Raw genomic sequence first — 24,960 nt, forward strand, 5'->3', positions numbered from 1 at the left:
AAACAACCATTCTGCACCAGTTTCAGCCTCCACCTCCGAAGAATAGCCTCACATACAGCACATTGCAGTAATTCAGCCGCATGGTTACCAATGCACAGACAACTGTGGACAAGCTACCCTGATCCAGGAATAGCTATAGCTGTCTTAACAACCAAAGTTGGTGAAATGCTTTCCTGGCCACGTAGGGCACATGTGTGTCTAGTGGCAGAGCACTAGCTCCTTCAGAGAGAGAGAGTGACCTCACCCAGGACACACAAATTAATGATCAGGGACACTCACCTACAGAGCTTTCATTTTGCTAGGATTCAGACTAATTTTAACAGGATTCAGGCTCACTGTGAGAACAGGATGCTGGACTACAATGGGGCATTTGCCTGATCCAGCAGACTCTTCTTATGTTCTTATCTATTGAGCATTCATCCTGATTTGTATTCAGGGAAATTAGATGGTGTTGGCTATTTAATGAGCATTCATTGTCATTTGCTGGAAGGTATAAGCTTTCGTGTGCATGCACAAAGACCAAACTTAGTTGGTCTATAATGTGCTACTGGACAATTTATTTTATTTTAGTTTAGTTTTTAGTTTTCTGTCTGTTTTGATGTCCACATGAACTTGGCCTCCATTTAAGGTCAAAGGATGCCCTTTTCTCTGTGTTGTGCCATAATACAACAAGCAGGAAATGGCATTTTATGTGGAATGCTTTTCTTAGGGCTTTTCACCTGGCAAACATCCTGGTGAGTTTTGTGTACCAGGCGAAAAACTTCCTTATACGTTTCGTCTTTTTGTTGCTGCTAATTGCGATTTTAGCTTTGTTTTCAACCACAGCTTGGTTTTACTGTATTTGGTAGGGCATGTATTTTAGTTGTAGCTGTTCTATTGTCCTGGATAAGATTAATGTTTATGATATGATATGTCTTTAAAACAAATTTTGGTCTACAGTGTAAAAGACACTACATTTCAATCAACATATCTGCAGGGAACAATTGATGATTGTATATTACACATGTTGCTACAAAGACGAAAAGAATTAAGTATTTCATTTCAAACAGTAGACAACAAGATGCTTCTGGAATATGACAAACAAGGCATAAAGTTATGTTAACATCCAAAATTCAGAAATGTAGTATTTTGTATATGGATGCTCAGTGAGTAATAGCCCTTTAGCATCTTCTCAACATCTTGCAGTAGTGAATTTCATAAATTAATGATTAATTGTTGTTAGCAATACTTTATTTTCGCTGTTTTGAACATGCTGCACATAAACTTAAGTGGTCAATCCTTAATAGAGGGATTAAAAAGTTTTATTCACCTTTTGCTACATTATTCATATCTATCTGTCTATATGAACTACCAGCTAGGGTGACTATAACCATATAATCAATATCTCTTCCACGCAGCTCACTTCATACGCATCCTCCCATCAATTGCCTGTGATTAGTGCAATACAATAATCTAAAGCTTCCCACTGAATTTACATTTATCATTTTGCAATCAGCAGTTCCTATCCAATAGAAAATCCTGATTTATTTCTATTACCACTATGTGTATATTCATTTTGCAAAGTAACCTTTCCAAACTTCTGTCTCTATTCATAAAAGTAGAAGAGGCTGTATTTCCCTTCTGCTCTTGTGAAGTAGCAATATATGGTTGGTGTGGGATCCTTCTCATCCTAGAAAAAGTCTGAGGTGCAATTAATTAAATCCACATCTTTGTATTGGCATACATAAAATATGGATAATTTCAGAATAAGCCCAGATCAAAACACATGATTTTGATTTTCCTTTTCAAGAACTGGTACAAAAGACAGTTCTATTTTCCTGTTGTATTATAACCATCTACAGATGTTTTAGACATCATTTCTTAATGGGCTTTGACAGTGCCTTCTAAAAGCCAGCTGTTTGGCAAATTTTGAATGGGCTATAAATATATTGTGAATGTGAGATAGAAATAAGTCCCTGTGAATCAGGTTTCATAGAGTCTAAAGTCTTGAGAGTTAAGCATTCAATACTCTTTTCTTGTAAAATAGGTGATGGAAAATATTTATATATTATCCAGAAAAGTCATATTAATTATTTAGGACTTGATGCTGTCCTAGTTTTTTGACAGGGAAGATAAACTGCTGCACTTCCTTATACAGTTTAAAGATGTGCTCATAATTTGTGTTGAGTCCCTGACATTTCGCAGCCTAAGTTATGCTATATATTTTTTTTTTTATAAATATTTATTAAGGTTTTTTAATAAGAAAATACAATAATAATGAACATTATTGCTTTGTTTTAACAAAGTTTCATAATATTCTTGAGCTTCCTCACGCCTCCCGCTCCCATTTGCATCTTTAATAATTTTTGTCAAGCAAATTATCATCTTATTTCCAAATCTATGACCACATGCTTAAATATCAATTCTTAATCTATTTTAATGATGACCAATTATTTATAACCAAGCATCCTTCTTAGCATTCCACTAAATCACAATGTTTCTGCAGGTAAGTCTTGAATTTCTTCCAATCTTCTTCAATCCTTTCTTCTCCCAGGTCTCGGCTAAGTTATGCTATATAGATACAGTGGTACCTCTGGTTACGTACTTAATTCATTCCGGAGGTCTGTTCTTAACCTGAAACTGTTCTTAACCTGAAGCACCACTTTAGCTAATGGGGCCTCCCGCTGCTGCCACGCCACCGGAGCACAATTTCTGTTCTTACCCTGAAGCAAAGTTCTTAACCTGAGGTAATACTTCTGGGTTAGTGGAGTCTGTAACCTGAAGCATATGTAACCCGAGGTACCACTGTACTTATAGCTATCTAAAAGGTTAGAGATTCTTAAGTCTTTGCTTCTCAGGCAATATTGTACTCAGCCGTAAATACACCTGTCTTACATGAAAGGAAGTCCAATTGTTGCATCACTACCACATGATCAGACATATTTTGTTTTATTCCATCATTTGCTGTTTGAAGAAAAACATTTTCTTAAGGTGTGGTTTTTAGCTCTTGTGGAGGTTATCAGGATCATTTCCAGGCCTTCTCCTGCATTCAGTCAACTGCTATCACTGTTGGTGAATGTTCAATGTTTATCAAAATGCTAAAACTGGGGGGGGGGGCAAGATGTAAACAAACAGTAATCACTGTTTGCATACAAATTACTTCATCAAAATAGTTCTGCACTAATTTATTCAGTGAAGTGTGAGAGTTCTGCTTTCATGAGTCAAAAAAGAGCCATCCATGTGTATTCATACTTTGAGTCCTCCAAAGCTATCCCCACACAGAATTCCCAGACCTTTAAACCTTTGAGTTAAAAAAGTGGGTTGGGCAAACATGGCACAAGAATGATTTAAAAGAGGAAATTATACTGTGCATGCAACCTTTCCTCGTTTTTCCCCATTAAAAATTCTTCCTGATATATTGTGCTCTCTCTTTTTGTAAATTTGGAGCTTGCAGAGCACTTAGAAGGGACATGTTTGTCCCTCTGGATCAGAGTCAACAGCACTGAGATACATGAAGTACCAAAGAGTGCTTTGTTATGATCTATCACCAATATGTTTAATCATTATCTCCAAAATGTTGATATAAAGGAGCTTTATATCATGATATTTTTACTTCATTAAAGATGGCTGTTTCAAACAATATCTCCAAAAAGGGCTGCATTTTTCCTTGAAGTAATAATATTTGAAATTTATATAGCGCATTTAGAACATTCTAAGAACTTCACATACATGATTTTATTGCAATTGCCACAACCACCCATTAAAGTAGGTCAGCATTGCTTTCCCTTTATTGCCGATGAGGCTACTGAGGCTGATAGAGTTTGCCTAAAGCCCTCTAACAAGATAATAGCTGTAGTGAGCTTTGAAGTAGAAATTTCTAGGTTCACAACTTATCCACTGTGCTACACTAGTTCAGTGTGCTGATGGATTCATAATAATAATCAGCCTTCTGAATTCCTCTTTCTTCATTTGAAAAAAGGGGGGTTCTGTTAGAATTAAAAGAAAGTTTACACACATGTGAGTAAAAACAGTGCCAGCAGCCACAGCTTTGCTTTTTTGTCCTTGTTATGGCAGTTAGAGGCCAGCTACTGCTTTGTCTAAAAAGGAGCTTGGCACTATAACTGGTTCTCTCCCACAAATACATGCATGCTCTTCAGCCTTAACATTTGGGTTGCTAATTTACCTTCTGGCTGCTGCATACCTCTATTTTGCGCATTTGTATTATGCTGGTTTTAATACATAATTTCTAATTCAGAATACAACAGTATTCCAAGGAGGAAATAGCACCAGAGCAAATAGTTTTACCAGTAGGAATTAAAATGAAGCAATCTCTCAGGATGGTCTTGCCACAGACAAATGTTTGTTCTTAAAAGGAAAATGAGTTTTCATTCCATACCAATGATGGATCAGATTTTGGATTAAACTTGTAGCCCCTTGCAAATGTCCGTCCAGCCAACTGATATGGTTTTTGAAGGGTGTCTGTGTGGTGTTTTGTATTTTTTAAAAAAAGAAATAAAGTGTGTGTGTGTTTTAATTTTCAAAAGGAGATTGACACCTACTTTAAGGTAAGGTTACCAGATGTCCCTGTTTCCCAGGGACAGTCCCCGGATTTACAAATCAGTCCCCTGACAAAATCCTATCTATCCTACTGAAGTTTGAAAGTGTCCCCGGATTCATTGGAAAAAATCTGGTAACCTTACTTCAAGGTAATGGTGGCTGTATCGCCATGGTGAAAATATATTGTTCCAAAAGAACACAAAAAATGGTCTGTTGTTGCAATAGTTGAAGTATATTGCTCCATAAAAACGTAAGAGTCCTGTTGGATAAGATCAGTGATCTATCTAGCCCAGCATTGTGTTTCCCACCGTCGCAACCAAAAGCAAGACAATGGCAATATCCTTCTCCTTCTTAGGTTCCTTTTCAACTTGTATTCAGAGGCATACTGCCTCTGTTCCTGGAGGTACTGTATTACCATTGGGCATTTAGTGTTGCAGCACTAACCTTTGGAACATCCTCCTATTACATATCACAAGAGCACCATGTTTATTGCAATTTTTGTGCAATCTCTGACGCAGGAGGAACTGTACTCACAAATGCAGGCCCATCTTAAACAATGATTTTTCTTAAGGCTGCATGCTAGGCTGTGCTTAAGTTTATGATCTTTGATTTTTGTGCAAGGTGTAAAGTTGTAATCTTGAGAAGTTCCAGATTACCACCCCCCACCCAAAATATCAAACAAACAACAACTTGACACAAAGGCATTTCATACTGTATTGGGCATAATTCTAGCAATCCAATTATATGAGATATGCCACAAAATGTATAACAAAATATGCTAAGAATCATTCTATATATTTTTTTTATTTTAAAGTTTTATTATATTTCTGTATTTTTGTGTATGTCATTTGTTCATCACATTCATGCACTTTGCAAAAAAGCTTATAAATACTGTAATTTAAGAGTGAGTTGGATTTCTTATAACTAATGAGAATTTTTTAACAAAAGGTCTAAACCTGAATCTGTTGTTTTGTTCACCACTTTATATATTATAAGAAACGTTTTGTTATTTGATCTGACTAGAAATAAAATAGTGCTTTTTACTATTTCTGTCTAACATTATATAATGCTGCCACTTAATTGGTGATTTTATTATATTTTTATATAGCATTTACATGGCTTAAATAACCATTCATAGCTGGAACCAGGCACACCAAATAGCAACTAAACAAAAGATTAAAATTACATTTTTGTGTATGTTTAGCTATTGAATGTTACTAGATTTCTTTGGTGATTTTTAAGCTTGGTAGGCAACATAAAGGGCTGTTTACAACTATTAGTCTAAATCCATTTTTAGAGTATTATTTAATATTTCTTTCTACTCTGACCTCACTTTCATTAAAGCAAGGGATGAAAACAATGAAGGAAAGATTAGCTTCAAGTCTGTAATTCTTCATTTTAGAGGGAAACGTACCTCACTCAGATGCATTAACTTGGTACAGAAAACAGCTAAGTAAAGCCCTATGCAATGGATTGTTAAGCAGAAAGCAAATCCAAAACATGACAAACCAAATATCACTGTCAAAGGTATTGATGCAATACTCCTTTGACCTTTCTTAAAATGCCACATAAGTTAAACCCCACAGCTTTTGAAATGTTCTTTGATGACGCACCAGGGCAGGGTCATTCTGTAGGTCAGCATTCACCATTCTGGTGGACTCCCCTTCCTTGGAGATTTTTAAGCAGAGGTTGGATGGCCATCTGTCATATATGATCTAGTTGAGAGTCGTGCATTGAAGGGGGTTGGATAGATGACCGTTGGGGTCCCATCCAACTCTACAGTTCTATGAGTATGTTTTGAAAATATGGCTTATCAGTAATTCAGTTTAGCCTTGAATGCTTTCCCAAACTTATAGGTAATGTTTATTTAAAAGGGTTTCCATACAAGGCAGAAGAAAGAAGCTTATCTTGAAAACAGACAAAGGAAAAAGGACTGGCATGACAGGGATGCTATAAAGAAAGACTTGCAACGTACAGGTGTGTATGATAACTCATTCAGCCTTAAGGCATGTAATATTGAATTACATATTCAGTAACCTGTAAGTAAAATGGAACTGAGCACAAAGTACTGGGGGAGGGTATGCTATATGTAACACAGTATCAATTACTGTTAGCAGAGTTTAAAAGAAAGTCAGCAGGCCTTTGCTAGCAAGTGTCTGGAAGGTGCTTCGGGCAGTGGTTGAGCAAAGAAGTCTACTACTTCTGTTTTTCTTTTCAGTTCTGATAATTTACTATATTATCATATGGGTGTTTGTTTGTTCCAAGAGAAGAAACTGAAAAATGCAACAGGACCTCAGACTTCAAACTAGAAAGGCACAGCAGCTATGTTTGTATGCTGCTTCCTCCCAACCATTCTACAAGCATGATGTCTTTCAAGGTCTTTTAAGCTAGCCACTTGAGAGTACAATTTGATGTATCACAAAGGGCAGGACAAGAAGGAAAGAAGGAAGAACTGCATGTGGCACACCACCCCATTTAAATCTTCACTGGAAGGCTTAAATGCCCAAGTTTCCATTGCAAAGGCCTTAAAAGCATCAGTGGGACATAAATGGAAGGGAGAAAAATGATGACTGATGTTAAGGAAACCAGAGACTGCCATAACTTGCTATTTTGAAGCAGAATGATGTAAATTGGTATGTGAGTGTGGAGGCCATGCAAAATCTCCCTTTTCCAGTTGAAGTGGCAAAAAATGTAAGCCTGAAACTGGTGAAGATTTGTCATACCAGCCCTAGAACGGAGTTAGGGGTTGTTTGGGCTTTCATCCCTGATTTTGGCAGCCTTCTGTGTGGTACAGTAGTACCAGTTGGTGGAGAGAGGGAAGGTTGTGCTGACAACAGCATCCTGCTAGACTTTATGCAATAGGAGGGAGTTATAAGAGTTAACCAGATTGATCTAGATAGAAATTGAGCATTTGCCAGACCTGGTTTGTGTCCTCCAAAACCAAATAGTGGGGCCAACAGAGAACAAGGGCAGGAAAGTTCCCCACATATTTTTAAGAAACTGATTGGCCTTCCTAGGTTGTGTATATTTTGCATCCTATAAATTGAGATAAATCTAATTAGTCCTAAATCTGACCTTTTTTTCAAAGTAACCGTTAACAAGGTATTTGTTATAAACACCGTTAAGTGTTCCTATAGTTCTTTCAGTTTTATTATCCGCTTCTCAACTGCTCGATAGTTTTAACAGATGTAAAGTGTGGTGTTTGGACATCATACTGTGTCCTTGATAGAATGTGGCATAATGAGTATTGCCTAGCCAGCCGTGCTAGCTGAAACTAGTGGGAGTTGTAGTCCATAATATCTAGAGGGACCAGATTGACAGAATTCAGCTTTCATCCACTGGAATTTTATAAGTATTAATGGCTCCACTTCTTTTGTTATAGGAAATGGAGAACAGGGAAAACCGTATCCTATGACAGATGCCGAGCAAGTGGACCAGGCATACCGAGAAAATGGCTTTAATATTTTTGTGAGTGACAAAGTTTCTCTCAATCGATCCCTACCAGATATACGACACCCAAAGTAAGTACAAACTTTTATTCTTACTGAAAGTATGAAGGTTTCTATTTCTAAAATTGGCTTTTCTGTATCCTAACTTGAGTGTCATTCCAATTTGTATTGCCCTTGCTTGTTACATACGTCTGCAGTATCTTGATAGGTTGAATTATCTAATGTATTAAACAAGAAACCTGATAGTTCAGCAACTTTTAACTCTGTCATCAGAGCCAAGAAATAAAGCATAAATATTTATGTACAGAAATTCCAACAGTTTCAAATAAACTCTCCTCTGTATTTTATCTTATTGGTGATTTATTTTAATAGGTTTCCTATAGAGTGGATATGTTTTATTGTCAGTGTTGTTGTTGTTATTTTCTTGCCCATCCTTCACCAGAAGATCCCATGGCAGGTCACACCATATAAACACACAATTAAAACATTGAAACTATCTGAATAAATGAGGAATAGAAAAGAACCCTGTGGGTCACAGAATATCTGTTTACTTCGGATGTATCCTCACTTTGAGATTTGGATATACCTAGGGCTATGAAATGCCCTTAAAATTCTCTTCAGCAATCACTCACAGCTTGTATGATACGTATTTTGTAAACAAATTACATTCAGAAAGTGCTGCCTGACAGTCATCCTTCTTTTGGTGCTTGATATGATCTCTCATCTCTTTGACATTCAGTCCAAAAAGTTTTTAAAATATTTCCTCCTTCCCACTAAAAGGTATGATTGTTTAAGTCTTCGATCTTCTATAGCACCAATGGGGAACCTCTGGCCTATGGACCCAGTTAGAATCTTGTTCTTCCTGAATCTGTCCTAATACAGGCTATTATTCAACTGTATGTTTAATATTTAGCTACAATAAGCGAAAAAACTCAAATAATAGTAGTAACCATTCTTTGTATGCTGGTCAAGCTAGTTACTGTGTTCATCTGTCTTGTAGCTGCAATAGCAAGCTATACCTGGAAAACCTCCCCAACACCAGTGTAATAATCCCATTCCACAACGAAGGGTGGTCATCACTTCTCAGAACAGTGCACAGTGTTCTCAATCGCTCTCCTCCTGAACTCATAGCTGAAATTGTACTGGTGGATGATTTCAGTGACAGAGGTACTTTCATTATAATATTTATTTATGCAGACATATGACTGAACAAAAAAAAAGGTATATAGCAGATTACTTGTGCAGATATTCTGCTGACAAAATTCATTAAGTGAACCCTGCCCAGTATTCCAAATGTTTTTTCATATAATGGGATATATTGATACACAAAATGCTCCTCTCCAAGGTGTGGAAGATTGTTTGCAATTCTGTATTCAGTGGATTACGGTGGATAACCAATGTTTGGGTACACTAAGAACTGCCATTCTGGAAATATCCATAGCTAACTAAAACATACACAAAGGTTGTCAGAACAGGAACTGCAATCAAAATTCCTTTATTGCAAACTGACTCCAGAATCTCTTATGTTAAGTCATAGGAGCTTTTTGTGGATTTGTGTTTTAATTTCCACCACTATTTCCTTATCTTATTTAAATTAAATTATTTCATATACTGACTTTCAAAATGCTAATTATATTCTTGTGTTCAGAGTGGCTGAAATAGCTAATGCTTTATCAAGCATGGAAATCATTTATAGTTGTTGAAATGGAGAACATGTGTTTGTATTATCATTAGATTTTTAGAAATATTTAATAGAGAGTGAGTTTTTATATTAAATAGTGAGTTTTTTCAGGTCCAGTTCTTGGCATTTGGCTAAGATAATGCATTTCTAATGATGTGAAATTATGCAAAGCTGTCCCACAGTGGTTCATTACTACTCCTGATAGCTATTTTCTCCAGTTAAAAAAAGAGCTATGTGACAGTTAAATGAACATTTATTCAGTTTTGAAGTAGCTTGCAAATATATTCTCACATCATATAGTTCACACATATTGCAATTTTTAATAGAGTTTTGGTTTTGAGAGAGAGAGAGAGAGAGCTTGTATCTTCTATTCCATTTGTATACTTCCCTTCTTCCAAAGATCGCAGGTTGGTTATCTGGATTTGGCAAAGTGGTATGGGTTCCTACAACTGTAGACTTAAGCCACACTGTAGTTAGTGATGTAAAAAAACAAAAACAAAAAATTCCAACCCCTTCACATGATATCTCATACTTGACATTTAGATCTGCCCATGTTGGTAATATACATTCTTATTCTAGTGTGGAGCAAATTATTTGATTATTGGTTAAGAAAATTGTATTATTATAGTATGCTTATGGATTAACTACTTGCCTGTTGTATGCCTATCAAAATTAAACCATTACTGTCCACATGTTTGTGTTTTATTGGCCTGATGTATGTTATTGAATTATATGTAATACTTTAATTGCCTGGTGAAGGTTCTGTGCAACTACCAATACTTTATTATCTTAAAGTTTGTAGCTAGAATAAAGCAATGGCAGTGATCTGTTATGAAACTTTGCTTTTCTCAAGGTATCTAACCTGACCAACATGAAAGGTCTAAAATAGGATTGTATTTTTAATGGTTCAAGCTGTGCTGTTTGATCACATCTTCCTTTCAAAGCTTGCAAAGTGATTTTTTAAAAAAGGTTTTTTTCTAATTTCTGGTGTTTTTCTTATTTCAGTTTTCTAGCTGCTTCATTTACAGCTGTTTCACATTTAGATATGTTTCATGTCTAATAGTCTAGATATAAGATGTATATAAGATGTATATATATATATAAGATAGTATATAAAAATGATAAAATAGCAAAATTATAAAAACACAAAACTATTAAACCTTAAAGGTGTTCCAGATTCTGGAAATTGGGTTTTAAAGTTGGGGAGAAATAAAGAGTAAAGGACTGGATGAGAAATCATTTAATTTTCCATGCAGAACACTTAAAAAAGCGCTTGGAGGACTATATGGCCCAGTTTCCCAAAGTGAGGATTCTCCGAACTAAGAAGAGAGAAGGGTTGATAAGAACTCGTATGCTGGGAGCTTCTGTTGCTATAGGAGATGTTATTACTTTTTTGGACTCTCACTGTGAGGCCAATGTGAACTGGTTGCCACCCCTTTTAGGTAAGCAGACTATCTCATTCATTGTTTATTTATATGATTTTTATCCTACCTTTCTAATGCATTTACATCACTCAAGCCAGTGCATAACAAGTAACACTACAATTTCGCAATAAATTCCCAATATCAACATGTATTTCAGTCTGATAATCACATGTCCTGATATGGCATTTCTAGCTATACTTTCTAGCTATATGAAATACAGAGGCTTACAATCTGACTTAAAACTAAAATTTCATCCATAATTTAATTTTATTGTTCTGGGACCTCTCAGAACTTTTTTCTACAAAAAGTCAGTATCTGGCTTATATAAAGATTGCTGACAACAGTTACTCAGTGAGATTCTCTTTGAGAAAGGGTGAGAAGGTACTTGGATAAAATTAAGGTTCAAAATAGGATTGTCTTTTTAATGGTTCTGGCTGTGTTGCTTGATCATGTCTTCCTTTCAACACTTGCAAAGTGATCTTTAAAAAGTGTTTCTAATTTCAGACATTTTTCTGATTTCAGTTATTTAGCTGCAGTTGGTTCACATTTAGCTATGTTTCATGTCTAATAGTCTAGGCAAAGATATATAAAACATGCATTTTACCATATACTTGGATGATGGTCCTGTTGTGACTCACCATGGATCAGGCTGCAACCAAAGAAGCCCAGTGAAATATATAATCCAGCTGTGTTGGTAAATTCAAGTTGGAAAGCAGTTTTTGTTTTTTGTTTTTTGTGAAGATGTTTTGCCTGAATTATTTCCTGCCTGAATCTAACACAGAACTTAAACACATTATGGCTGACTGGCATATTGGCTTGTGGAAATAGTTTTGAACTTAGAGAAAAAATATGCCATTAACAGACCATTGTCTGTTAATACAAGGCTTGGCTGGTAATTGTTTGCTTGCTCCACGCAAAGGAGTCTCTCATTTGAATTATTATTTTTGCTTTGTTTTGTTTTGGTTGACCGATAAACAGAAAAGAATATAACATTTAGATGACAAAATAGTGAGGCATTTGGATATCTGTTAATTTTTGTCTAATACCAAGGTAAACAGGCTTTTCAGATGTGTGTGTATAGACATTCAACATTAGAAGCCTGCAACTGGCCTGCTTAGTTCACATATAATATGTGGAAAATGGCCTTCTCTTGCTGCTTGGCCCTAATTGTCCTCTTAGGGCTACAAAGTCACAGTGCTGCAGCCCTAGTAAGTGCATTCCCTATCTATGTAGCTGTTAAAATACAGTTACCCAGCCAATGCTTCAGATCTTTAAGAACCATCACAAACTTTTTGGGCCTTCCCTGGTTGTTACTTCCCTTATGCCAATAAAGTGCAGCCAATGCTACTCCCAGGACTGCATGAGGTTTTGCTCTAAACTTCTTTTCCCCTTCTTTCCTCAGTGTCTCCACAGCTCCACAATTTTTAGACAACTTCCCCCATTGTCCCATTTTACTAAGCTTCTGTTGCACTTTCTTCGTTCACCCATAGTGTTTCATAACCTTAGCGCTGCAATTTCTTCAGAGACTCCTCTTTGATTAGCCCATTGCCTCTGTTCACTGTCCTTTGTCTGTCTCTCAGTTCCTATCCTTCAGTCAGTCGCCTTGCTTCTGCACCATAGTTTCCTGGTTTCATGGCACCTCTTCCTAGCAGTCTGCCTGTCCCACACAGCTACTGCTGCCATTAGGACCTGGATAATGCCAAACTGATGGACTTCCCTCTTGGAAGGTGATCTCACAGACATTGAGAGCTCTGATCCTCAAGCAGTTGCAGTGCTCAATGAACATCACCAGTTCTGCCAACTGGCATTGGAGACTTCAGCTTCACAAGCATTGTGTAGTATAGATAGCACTGAACTGACTTATCAGCCATTCCCCTACCTCAACTTGTTAATAGGTGTAAATCTGAATAGGTAGACTAAATTCAACTCCAAGTGTATATGTGCTCCCAAATGTTACCTTTCCAACACTATTATTTTATGTAGTCTTGGGAGAGCATGAAAAATCACCAATGAATGTAAAACCCCTGTATTCAGCAAGACAACTCTATATATTTTTTTTTCCTGATTGGTAGATAGTTCACATTTGAATTAGATTACCCATGTGTATTTCGTGGAAAGAGGAGAAAAATCACAGTCGTGTAGCTGCACTTCTGAATATATTCTTTATGGAGTATTGTAGAAACAATTGTGTTTGCTACTCCTTTCATCTGTAGCAAAATAATCTAACATGTTTCTGTCTATACCCCAGACCGCATTGCTCGAAATCGCAAAACAATTGTTTGTCCAATGATTGATGTAATTGACCATGACCACTTTGGCTATGAAACACAAGCTGGAGATGCAATGCGAGGTGCATTTGACTGGGAGATGTATTACAAGCGGATACCCATTCCTCCTGAATTACAGAAACCTGACCCGAGTGACCCTTTTGAGTAAGTTCATGAAACAAAGTGTGAATAGGTGTTTAACCAGCTAGGCTCTTGACACTGGTGCTTTCAAATGGATAGAAACTATCCTTGGCCATCACAAGTAATGTTTCATTTCAAAAGATAAAATTCTTTTTCTCTGTCTACTACAACTTTTTGAAAAGAGATAATAAGGTCCATTTCAGATGTATAAAAATAATTTCAATTGCATAATTGAAATAAGTCAGAATGGTGGATATTTAATAGAACATATCGCATGCTGGTACAAATTAAATCAAAACGTAAACTTTATTTTCTTAATAATTATTAATTCAGTTAATATAGTGGTAGAATAGCCTGACCAGGTTGGTCCATGCTTTGGTAACCTCAACACACTTTATTTTATCTTAACCTTTGTTGCTATGTATGGGTAAAAATGCAGCATTGTTAAATTAAAGATTTGATTCCAAGTATTATTATTATTATTATTTATACCCCGCCCATCTGGCTGAGTTTCCCCAGCCACTCTGGGCGGCTCCCAATCTAGTGTTAAAAATAATACAGCATTAAATATTAAAAACTTCCCTAAACAGGGCTGCCTTCACGCATCTTTTAAAAATAGGATAGCTGCTTATTTCCTTGACATCTGATGGGAGGGCGTTCCCACAGGGCGGACGCCACTACCGAGAAGGCCCTCTGTCTGGTTCCCTGTATCCTCACTTCTCGCAATGAGGGAACTGCCAGAAAGCCCTCAAAGCTGGATCTCAGTGTCCGGGCTGAACGATGGGGGTGGAGATGCTCCTTCAGGTATACAGGCCGTTTTGCCGCCTAGACCAATTAAGGAGAGGAAGAATGTTAAAAGGTACAACATTGGACTTTTGTTAGATAATGTGGGCTGTAGTCCCACACAGATTGACACCTTCCACTATTGGAGGTCTCGTTAATTCATTCTGAAGGAAACTGCCAAGTTCTCCTGGGTTCATAGTTTAAAGATATACTGTGCAACAACATCACATAGATTAAAAATATTAAGGTGGAGCAGTAGAAAAAATATTTAAGTATGAAATGTGATTTCAGGAATGTAATTTATTGATATATGGATGTAATGGTAGCATAACTATAATGATAGGTTTTGTAATGTAAAGGATTTTCCCCCCTTAAGGTCTCCTGTAATGGCTGGAGGACTCTTTGCAGTCGATAGAAAGTGGTTCTGGGAGCTGGGAGGATATGATGCAGGCCTGGAAATATGGGGTGGAGAACAGTATGAAATATCATTTAAGGTGAGTTATGTTCCCTGAAAACTTTTATTTGAAAAAATGCTGAATAATGAAGTAGTTTATAGACATGAAGCACCAGTTTGCAGTCTTTGTTTTTCTGTGTGTTTATAAAATAAAACTGTTGAAAGGATTTCTGCAGCATTTCTTGAAAAGAACATTTTACTGTAATAAGCCAAAAATATGGCTAAGAATCGAAAGCCTCTGTGAGGTTACATGCTAACTGCTAAATGATACCTGATATGAGAAGTGAATATTTGAGTGATTGATTTTTTTTATAGACAAACTGAAGGGCAATCAGTTTCTGCTAAGCTGGTTACGTAGCCAATAGTAAGCCAAGGAAGCAGGAGCATAATGAATGAATAGAATATTATTTTTGTAAGTGTAATGAAACAAAATGACTTGCTACTATAGTCTTCTGTTTGTAGAACACTCTATTGTCATAAGCTGGAACAAATGAATAAATTCATGTGGCCACCTCATCAAATTAAGAAGCTAGCTACTCATGGATCAGCTTGTTCATTGACCTGTCAGAGCTATGAGTTTACTTACTAGAATTTGTTAAGTAGAATAAATACAACTGAGGTCTTCAGCAGTACTTCTGGTGATCAAAAGGCAAACATTAGATTAATAAACAACTTGGTTACTGTAGTTAGCAAATATTTTAATGTCTTTATTCTCCAATGCTTTTGTGTTTTAGCTTTAGTTTTGCCTTGTGATTGCAATTATTTCTGATTATTTTTTTAATACATAGCCATTCTAGTAGGTCTTGCATCCAAGTAAATAAGCCCCACTGCCTCAACATGAATCCACTTGCAAAGATCACAGGGGAAAATTTTGCCTTGCCAACAGCCCTTCCCTGATTATTATAATTATTTCTTTTTTCTGCTCACCCCAAGTAGTTTTTGAAATCTAAACTGTGATGCAAAAAGCCATCAAACTACATTAATTTGACAATTAACATGCAGCAAACAACATTTTCATCTCATTGTTTAACTACAAAAAGCTAAGTGATAAAGAAATATTGAAGGTTTCTTATTTCCTATGTGAGATTTCTTTACAGTTGGTTCAATTTATCCCTTTTATTAGTGTGTGTAAAGAAATAGTGTAATAATGTAATTCTCTGCAGGAGATGGTAAAAGCAGCATTCATCTTTTCCAATTCAGACCTTTTCAAAAACAGTAGTTTCCAAGAGTGATGACAGTGACTCTGCAAGCTCTTTGTCTTTGAAATGCTGGAGCAGACACTATTTGATCTGCAGGAAATAAGAATACTTCATTCATCTGCCTACTTGCACACTGTATTGCAGAGTTTTATTTCAGGCCAAGGATGATAATTTATGGTGGGTTAAATTCACTCTAATTAAATCCCAGCAGAAGTCCTCCTTTCTTTGTATTGTTCGACAGAAAAAGATGTTTCACTAAAATGGTGTGTTTTCAGGAGTTATGATAGATTGATGCTTTCATCTGTGGCTGATAGAAATTCTGATAAAGTAATAAGAATAAAAGATTTGTTCATTAGCAACAAGAACACAGGGTTTTTTGAGGCCTAACAGCTATGAAACTTCATATTCAATTTCAAAACTGCATCTGTTTAAACATTAAAAAGATGCTGAGATCCTGCCTCCGAAGGAGCACAAAGAATCCACCTAGCACTTCTTCCAAGTAAAATAAATGGGAAATGTTATGTTTCAAAGTCCAAATTTTCAACCCATTTTTAACTAACTTTCCCCCCTCCCTTCTTTAATCTATTCCAGATTATTGCTAGGGAATTATTACTTGGGGAACTGTGTAAGAAAAGGGAAATTATCAGTTCCCAGCAATTCTAGGAGATAACAAAGGGTAGTGTTAATTACTGCACTTATCATTTCATTTCTTTTAATGTAGGGAAATTCCTTTATATACTCACTGGAGCATGTTTGCGTGACATTAGGGAACCTAATTGTCTCTTGTCTTATGTAGCTTATAGGAAGGACCTGCTTCTCCAAAAAGATTCCTGTATCTTGAAAGTTTTTTGATAGCCTGCTCTGGATGAGGATGAAGTAGTCCTATGCAGTCAGCGGTTAAGGAGCTTTTACCTTGTGCTGGTTGCAAGTGAGGCCAGTTTTCTTCAGGTAGATTTTAGAAATGTACAATTTGTATTGCTTTTGATGGGAAGTGAATTAGTTGAATTACTATAAAAATGTTTCTAAGTGTTTAATTTTCATCCAAAAGTAATTTCTCTTTGCAAGATTATTTTTAAGGACTAGTAGGTAGTATAAATATACCCTGTCCTCTAGAGCAAATGTTTACATTGAATAAAATAGGCATTTAAGTATAGACAGACTCAGTTCAATGAGGATACCCATCAAGCTTGGAATGACAGCTATATTTTGAGATTTGATGCAGTATCTCTGATTCTCTACTTATTTTTGATCAGATTGCTGGTTGTAACATAATGACATGGAATCTCTATCCAACTTCTCTGATGGTTTCCCTATTTTGGCTTTGGATGTGAAGTCTTAGGGGATTCTACAGCAGTCCTGCTTCCTTCTTAGCTATTCACTGTCTTCAAGGGACAAACTAGACATGACATGGTTTTAAACTATGGAAAGGAAGAAAACAAATAAAATTATGATGATGCTGATTAAAATGCATGTATACATGTAACTTCTTTACATGTTTATGCTCTCTGGAAGACTTAGAAACAGAGTTTCTGTTCTCTGGAAGACTTAGAAACAGAAGAGCCTTGCTTTTCAGATTTCTCTCTTGCTGCTTATAATATGTTTGCACTAGATTACATTTTTAGTGCTGCGTTTTCTACAGAGTTATTGTATATCACTGATTAATGCTAGTTATTACTTCTCATGATATTTTATTTCTCCCCTGTCAGAGCTGTTCCTTGTGATTTTTATATAAAGCTAGCTTTTTTGTGCTTTGTACTATGAACAGTGTTGAATAGATTTTGTTTATATAGGCCTCTGCTTGGGATCAGTAGCTACACAGATAGGAATTTAGGTAGCTTTTAACTAGTTTGGGAGGGTGGAAGTTTAAGAAGTATGTAATCTATGGCACAATAATATATATTATACCTTACACCCTAACCACTACACAACATTGACTTTCCTCATAATAGCAGATAGTCTTGGTATGGCCAGTCTGATCTCCTTTCTTGTAAAATAAGGCAAGCGACAGGGTGATGGCAAGGCATAAACAGTGCAATCCTGTTATTGAATGCAGATGGACAAATATTGGCATTGTTTAAGAGGCAACAATAAGCTGTGTGCTGCCTAACATACATAAAATCAGGAGTATCTTGTCTGCTAGTAGCTTCTGTTTTCAACCAAGAACAGCTGCTTGATAGACACTTGCTATTTTTAATTTCAGTGCTACCTTTTTAATTCTTACCTTCTTTTTCCTTCTAGTGTATAAGGCTCTCTTTCTACCAATCTCTCTTTTTACAGATGAGAATGATAGTTTTCGTTATGCAAGTTGTAATGAATTCTGTCATCACACAAAGGGATTGCTAATAAAATGAATCAAAGCAGCAATTAAAATGAATAGGATGTCTGCTTTTGAAATTAGATTTGTGTTTGAGTAGCACATTATCATTTGAAAACATGAGTGTTTTTAAAAGCAGCTGAGCTGGGTAAGTGTAAGGGAAGGATATCTGTAGCACATTGACAGGAACTCATAAGCCAGTGGACAAGTAGTTTGTGTAATCAGAAGTTGTAATTTTTAATATTCATGGAATGTGTTAATCCATAATGAAGATAGCTTTCTGAAATGCTATGTAAGTCAGACAATACTGGTCCCATCTTCTTAGATGCTTTGGGCTTTTATATATTGGGTGCTATCCAGTTTTAGTCAGGATCAGAATAGGCCCATTTAAAGTTACTGTCTATTGATTTCAGTGTGCCTATTTCTGAGTATAACTTAGATGTATATCACCTGTTCTATTTTAATTTTAGCCTGTCCACTGTTGATCTTATTTCTTTGTTTGGAAGTGTTCTTGTAGCTGTGAGACAATTATGGCCACACTGTGAAGTTCATGGAGGAAATGCTTTCCCCCAGTTGCTTTTGAAGATCCTTTGCCATCCAAGCATTTCTTGCGAGAAGGAGGCTTAGGCCCAGATGAAAAGCATCAATCTCTCAGGCTGACTATGTTCTCAGCTGACATAGCTAAACACACTCCTACCCTGGGTGGAACTAGTATATTCACGTTGCCCTCAGCTACTCCAAACCATGCCACTAAACATTGTTGTAACTGTTGCAATCCCCGCTGGAACCTTAGGGTGAGGGGGGGGGGTAATAAATAAAATAATAATATTCAACTAATTTTTACTCTGAGTAGACCGATTTAAATTAATAGAGCAACTTATTCATGTTCATTATTTTCAGTAGATTTATGCTGAGTAAAATTTAATTGATTACCACCCAGTGTATCCATTAAGAATGGACTAATTAGTCAGTTTCAGTTCCTCTCAGTTCTTCATATTTCTTATCTTAAATCTTCTTTTGTCCCATTTTCGCATTATTTCGTAAACATTTTGGAAATCCTATATGGAAATAAGCAAGCATTTTCACTTGCATTTCTCCTAATATAAACATTTTAATACAATTTTGTCTAACATAAGTAATTGTGTAATATAATGCATTTTAAACTTTATTTCCATTAATGTGTACACCTCCCCCTAATACACATATTTTTATACATATCTTTATGTTTGGGAACTGCATCCTAAAATTCAAAAATTTTGAAGGATAGCTGCATTTCAATCTGCATATTTGCTCAGTAAATGTGAATGAGGTAGGTTCTCATTACAATGCTAACAATACCAATTTCTTCCCCATTCCTTGAATCCATTAATGAAACTGCCCATCTGGAAACTTCTCTTTTTGAATTCAAGAATTGATTCAGCAGTACATTCTCACCACTGTTGAATTCATATTTGACAGGAAAGTCAAAGACTGCTTAATATTTAGTTTCCTCTACAGAATAAAAGCTGGAAAATGTTTTAATGAAACCTTTGTTGGATCATTAAAATGTTTACCTTAGCAAACCTAGCCAGACAATCCTTTTTAAGACATTTCAGAGCCAGTCTGTTAATAAATGGGCATGGTACTTTAATACAGATTATGTACATTATTAGTCAAAGAACTTAAATTCATTAAGCCTACTGGAATGCATGCATTCAACACTACATCTGTTTCAATTACCTAGACTGGCAAAACTTATATCCATATTTAATCTAGGTATCAAGGAAAGTTCCTAGAGAATGTTGGCACAGATTCAATGCTTCTTGAGGAGAAAATAATTTTGTTGACCTTTGTTGTTGTTGTTGTTTAGTCTATTAGTCGTGTCCGACTCTTCGTGACCTTACTTGGACATAAATAGAGCCATAATTCTGCAAGTAGCATTTAGTTAATTGATGCTCCATTTTTAAAAAATAGTTATGCACTTTTGCTAATTTCAGGAATACATCAGCAGATGTATTTCTGCAAAAGCAGCAGTGGAAGGGCATGTTGGCACTGTAGGAGAGTTACAAAATAGCAAGTAAGGTGTTGATGTCTGACCTAAAATCTTTAACTATCTCCAGATAACTCTGAGATTGTTTCATAATAACACTACATAAGAATCTACAAAAGTATTCAACTTTAGTAGTCATGTGTTTACTTGTGCATTAACTTTCAGAATTCTTTGAACTACCTAAGCTACATACTGCTTTTGATTCATGCTAGGTTCATTTCTTGGTGTTGGATCTGGTGGTATTTATATGTCACAGTGGTGACATAGTTTCAAAGATGCACAACTTTAAAAGCTTGAATAACATGAGGTCTGAATGCATTTATGATGTTTTAAAAATAGCTTACTAAGGTAACAAACTTACTACTTGATATGACTTTGAAAAAGCTTTGATTTCCATCATATTCAGAAAATTCTGATCTGTGCTTACTCTCTCTGGCATCTGACAGGTATGGATGTGTGGGGGTCGTATGGAAGATATTCCTTGTTCCCGTGTTGGTCATATCTACAGAAAATATGTTCCTTACAAGGTTCCTTCAGGAGTCAGCTTGGCAAGAGTAAGAGCCTGTCTTGCTAAATTTTCTTTGTTCCTTGCATTCAGTCAAGATGCAATCTTCTAAAAAGATAGTGGGTGAGATGCATTTTTTAACATTAGTGCAAGAAGTTTGGGAGTTGACATTGTTTTGCAAGCAAATGAGAACACACAAGCTGAACTCTCACAAACCATAAAAATAGTTGCTCTAAGGGTTGCGCTATATCTTTAACAAGTGGTTTCTGTAGTGTAGAGGTTGTCACATTTGCCTAATACACTGAAGGTCCCTATTTCAAAACCAAAGAGAAATAGGTAAATATTCTGGGGGAAGGGCCACAGCTCTCTGGTAGAGCATCTGCTTTTCATACAGAAGGTCCCTGGCACCTCCAGCTAGAGCTGGGAAAAACTCCCTGTCTGAAACCCTAGTAACCAGTTGCCAGTCATTGTAGACAATACTGAGCTAGATAGATCAGTACTTTGAGTCGGTATAAGGTAGTTTCCTTTGTTCCTGTTGTGAGATACTCATTGGATTAGGTTGCTGCACTAGATTAAGAACTGAACAAGGCTACATATAACAATGGCTGTTGGTTGAGCTGGCTGCCACATTTTGATATTATCCTTTATCTTTAGCTTTCTTTATATTAAAAACCCATTAGCATGACAAACATCATCCCCCCAGTGAAGGGCAAATGTGTCAGTAATAGGAAGATTCCTTTAAACTGGCAGGACATCTGAAATCAGGTTGATTCACATTAATATATTCTTCAGGATAATTCAAAATATGTACACATGAGGATCCTCAGTGTTACTACCCAGAAATTAACAGTTTGTCCTCTCACATGAGTGAATTTGTCCTCTCACATTGGTGAATTTTCATATGCAAAGACAAGTGCTTTTATTTGGTATTCAGAGGTATGTATTTTAAAGAAGGGTAGATACTCCCTCTGGTGGGAAAAGACAGTAACAAGAAGAAGAAACATGACTGAAAAGACTTCTCTCTCCCTCAGTCACAACTAAATACCTAAAGAACACAATTACTTTTAAAGTTCTTTTTGATGAAATACAGTAGATGCTCAGGGCCCAGTTTAATTCAGCCTTTATAGAATGTTCTGGTTGTCTGACTCCTTGGAAGAGCAGTCGTCTTACTGTACCATCTGCTTGGGTTTGGACTTATTAATGTAGTATTTTGAAGTCCATAAAGCCCTTTATACGTGCCTCCATGTAAGACTGCTAATTAATCTCTCGTATGTGAATCCTGTATAATTCAAATTTATGGATATGCTTTTTTTCAATTCTTCATTTCAAATATATTGTCACCTATGTAGAACCTGAAGCGTGTTGCTGAGGTGTGGATGGATGAATATGCAGAGTACATTTACCAGAGGAGACCTGAATATCGGCATCTGTCTGCAGGAGATGTGACTGCTCAGAAAGAACTTCGCAGTAATCTCAACTGCAAGAGTTTCAAGTGGTTCATGAATGAAGTTGCTTGGGACTTGCAAAAGTTCTATCCACCAGTGGAGCCTCCAGCAGCTGCCTGGGGAGAGGTTGGTTTATTCAAGAAATTCAGCTGTATCAAGAAGTCCCAGCCATGCCATGGTGTATGGTTGCAGATCAAACCACAGGATTTCCAGTCCATCTTTAAGTGAAATTGTTGTGCATATTTACTTCTGTACATACTTGCTGGTGCAGAACTTTACAGAAGGGATGGGAAACCTGAGGCCTTCCCAAAGTTGTTGGACTTCCAACTCCCATAAGAGCCAGCAAACAGAGCCCAATCGTCATGTATGATGGGAGGTGTGATCTAACAACACCAGTTTCCATATTCCTGTCATGCAGGAATTTAGTGAATGTATATGAATATGGCTAGAAAAAGTTGTTTTCAATACACTTCAGAATCCATTAGCAGAAAGACTAACTTTACTAAAACTATTGAAAACAGTACACACTGAACTTCTGGGGTATGTTTGCTCCTTAAGATTTACTTACTCTGACAGCCCATTATCAGGTTTAACCCTGACCTAAGAATGGGTAGTAAATCCAAGGCTTTGATCATTTCTTTTTTAATATCACTGCCTTCACAATTCTCCACTGAAGCCACTTGTTAAATGGCTCTCAAGCTCAGATGTGTATTCAACAGGCTGCTTTTTTACTTTGAGACACAGAGCAGATTGTTCTAGATCCCTTTTCTTGGCTTCTCAGTTCTTGAGAATTCTTGTCACATCCACACACATACATATATAGAAATCATATTGTATTGTGTCTTTGCATTTATGACAGCGTTTGCTATGGGATAGCATGGGGGCTGCCTGTATTTCAGCCCTCTGTTTACGCACATTTAATATGTGTGTGACGATGTATATGCACATCGCACCAAGCCCACCTGGAAACATCATAAAGACATTACTGAAATGTCACTAAAAGGGCAGAATGGGGTATTTGCAGGCTTTTTCAGTGCATTTCTATTATACCCTATTTCAGTGACACGCGCGGTGCCTCAGAATGTAGCCACTGTGTAAGCAGGGGACCAACCCAGCAGTTCAAAAGCACACCAGTGCAAGAAGATAAATAGGTACCGTTGCAGTGGGAAGGTAAACGGTGTTTTGATGCACTCTGGCTTCCATCACGGTGTTCCGTTGCACCAGAAGTGGTTTAGTCATGCTGACCACATGACTCGAAAAGCTGTCTGTGGACAAACATTGGCTCATTCAGCCTGAAGCGAGATGAGTGCCACATCCCATAGTTGCCTTTGACTGGACTTAACCATCCAGGGGTCCTTTACCTTTTCCTTTTACCTGTACTTCAGTTTCCTTGACTGTCACTATGTCAAGAAGTTAGATGCAAAGCTAATCAGCAACTTAATCTTTCAGGTCCGTAATGTAGGAACCGGCCTCTGTGCAGATACCAAACATGGAGCCCTTGGTTCCCCGCTGCGGGTTGAAGCCTGTGTGAAAGGCAGAGGAGAAGCTGCCTGGAACAGTGTGCAGGTATTTGCATTCTTTTTTATAATTATCTCATTCTTAGTGTTTCCACCAGCAGTTTTAGAAAGAACTACTTTATGCAAAGTATGTATTACCGAAATACCACAATAGCTTCACTAATGTAAGACTAAGGGGGGTTTGCTAGGGGAGTAGAATATAATCTGCTGGTCTAAATAGTACACAGATGCTAATTATCAAGCTGAAGGCCTTGGTATGTAAACACACCTGGGGTGCAGGAGATGAGTACTTTAAATTATTTGCATGAGTGCTGTGGCAGAAAACCAGTATTATCTGGAATCAAATCCTGAGGTGACTAGAGAGGAGGCAGACAGAAAAAGGTTAATAAGACACTAGTCATGCAACTGTACTGTGCACTGACATCATTTCTAAGTGTCTTCTGAAACACCATATTAATGAATCTGCTACTATATCCAGTGACCACTTAGTGTCGCAGGAGGTATAATTAATACTCCAGTGGATGCTAATGAGAGATTAAACTGGTTAGGGAATATTTTCACTGAATATTTTCATTTCTTAATGTATAAGATGCTAGAAGTGACAGCTTTATTCTAACATAATATGTAAAATGAGAAGTTGCTGGCTACCATTTCAGTTGCCTGGAAATGAAAAATTAAACCAACTGATTTTGAAACTACCATATTTTTCTGTGTATAAGACTATATTTTCCCCTATTTTTTCAAGTTTAAAATTGGGGGGGGGGTCATCTATACACTGATATTGCATATGGAGGATTTCTTTATTTGGAGTCCCAAAAAATAGGAGACGTGTTATACACAGAAAAATATGGTAAATCCAAAAGGCCTGCATGAGTTTTATATGCAATTTATGTTGAGTTGTAAAAATTAATGTGGATGTTGAAATATATTTTTGGTCTAATTCTTCCATAAAGAGATTTCCTTTTTTTATTATTATTAGTACTAACAGTAGCAGCATGAAGCAGTTGCTTCCATGTCTTCTCATTACTGAACTGGTGTGGTGATACTTCAACTCCAGAGATATTCCTGCTGTCCTCCAAAAGAATACAAGCCTATAGAGCTCCAATAACCACACATTTTGTAGAACTGTTCTTGCTGTAGTCCTGTTGTTAAATCTTTCAGTGCTAGTCGGTTTCAACTAAGGGAAATTACTGTGACAGATTGTTGGTTATGGTCA

The 24,960-nt window shown here is 36.7% G+C and overlaps 1 protein-coding gene across 1 annotated transcript in view; it reads left to right on the top strand.

The window, feature by feature from the left end:
- The window catches only part of GALNT10 (polypeptide N-acetylgalactosaminyltransferase 10), a 32,069-nt gene that overhangs the window by 5,038 nt on the left and 2,071 nt on the right, over positions 1 to 24,960 (top strand). Inside the window, exons 2-10 of the mRNA XM_081901041.1 lie at positions 6,411 to 6,513; positions 7,919 to 8,057; positions 8,986 to 9,152; positions 10,923 to 11,108; positions 13,339 to 13,522; positions 14,658 to 14,775; positions 20,724 to 20,831; positions 22,132 to 22,353; positions 23,677 to 23,793. Coding sequence (XP_081757167.1) covers positions 6,411 to 6,513; positions 7,919 to 8,057; positions 8,986 to 9,152; positions 10,923 to 11,108; positions 13,339 to 13,522; positions 14,658 to 14,775; positions 20,724 to 20,831; positions 22,132 to 22,353; positions 23,677 to 23,793 — 1,344 coding nt within the window. The remainder of the gene's footprint in view (positions 1 to 6,410; positions 6,514 to 7,918; positions 8,058 to 8,985; positions 9,153 to 10,922; positions 11,109 to 13,338; positions 13,523 to 14,657; positions 14,776 to 20,723; positions 20,832 to 22,131; positions 22,354 to 23,676; positions 23,794 to 24,960) is intronic.

The sequence above is a fragment of the Podarcis melisellensis genome (genome assembly GCF_964234715.1).
Source record: "Podarcis melisellensis genome assembly, chromosome: 2".
Classification (NCBI taxonomy): domain Eukaryota; kingdom Metazoa; phylum Chordata; class Lepidosauria; order Squamata; family Lacertidae; genus Podarcis; species Podarcis melisellensis.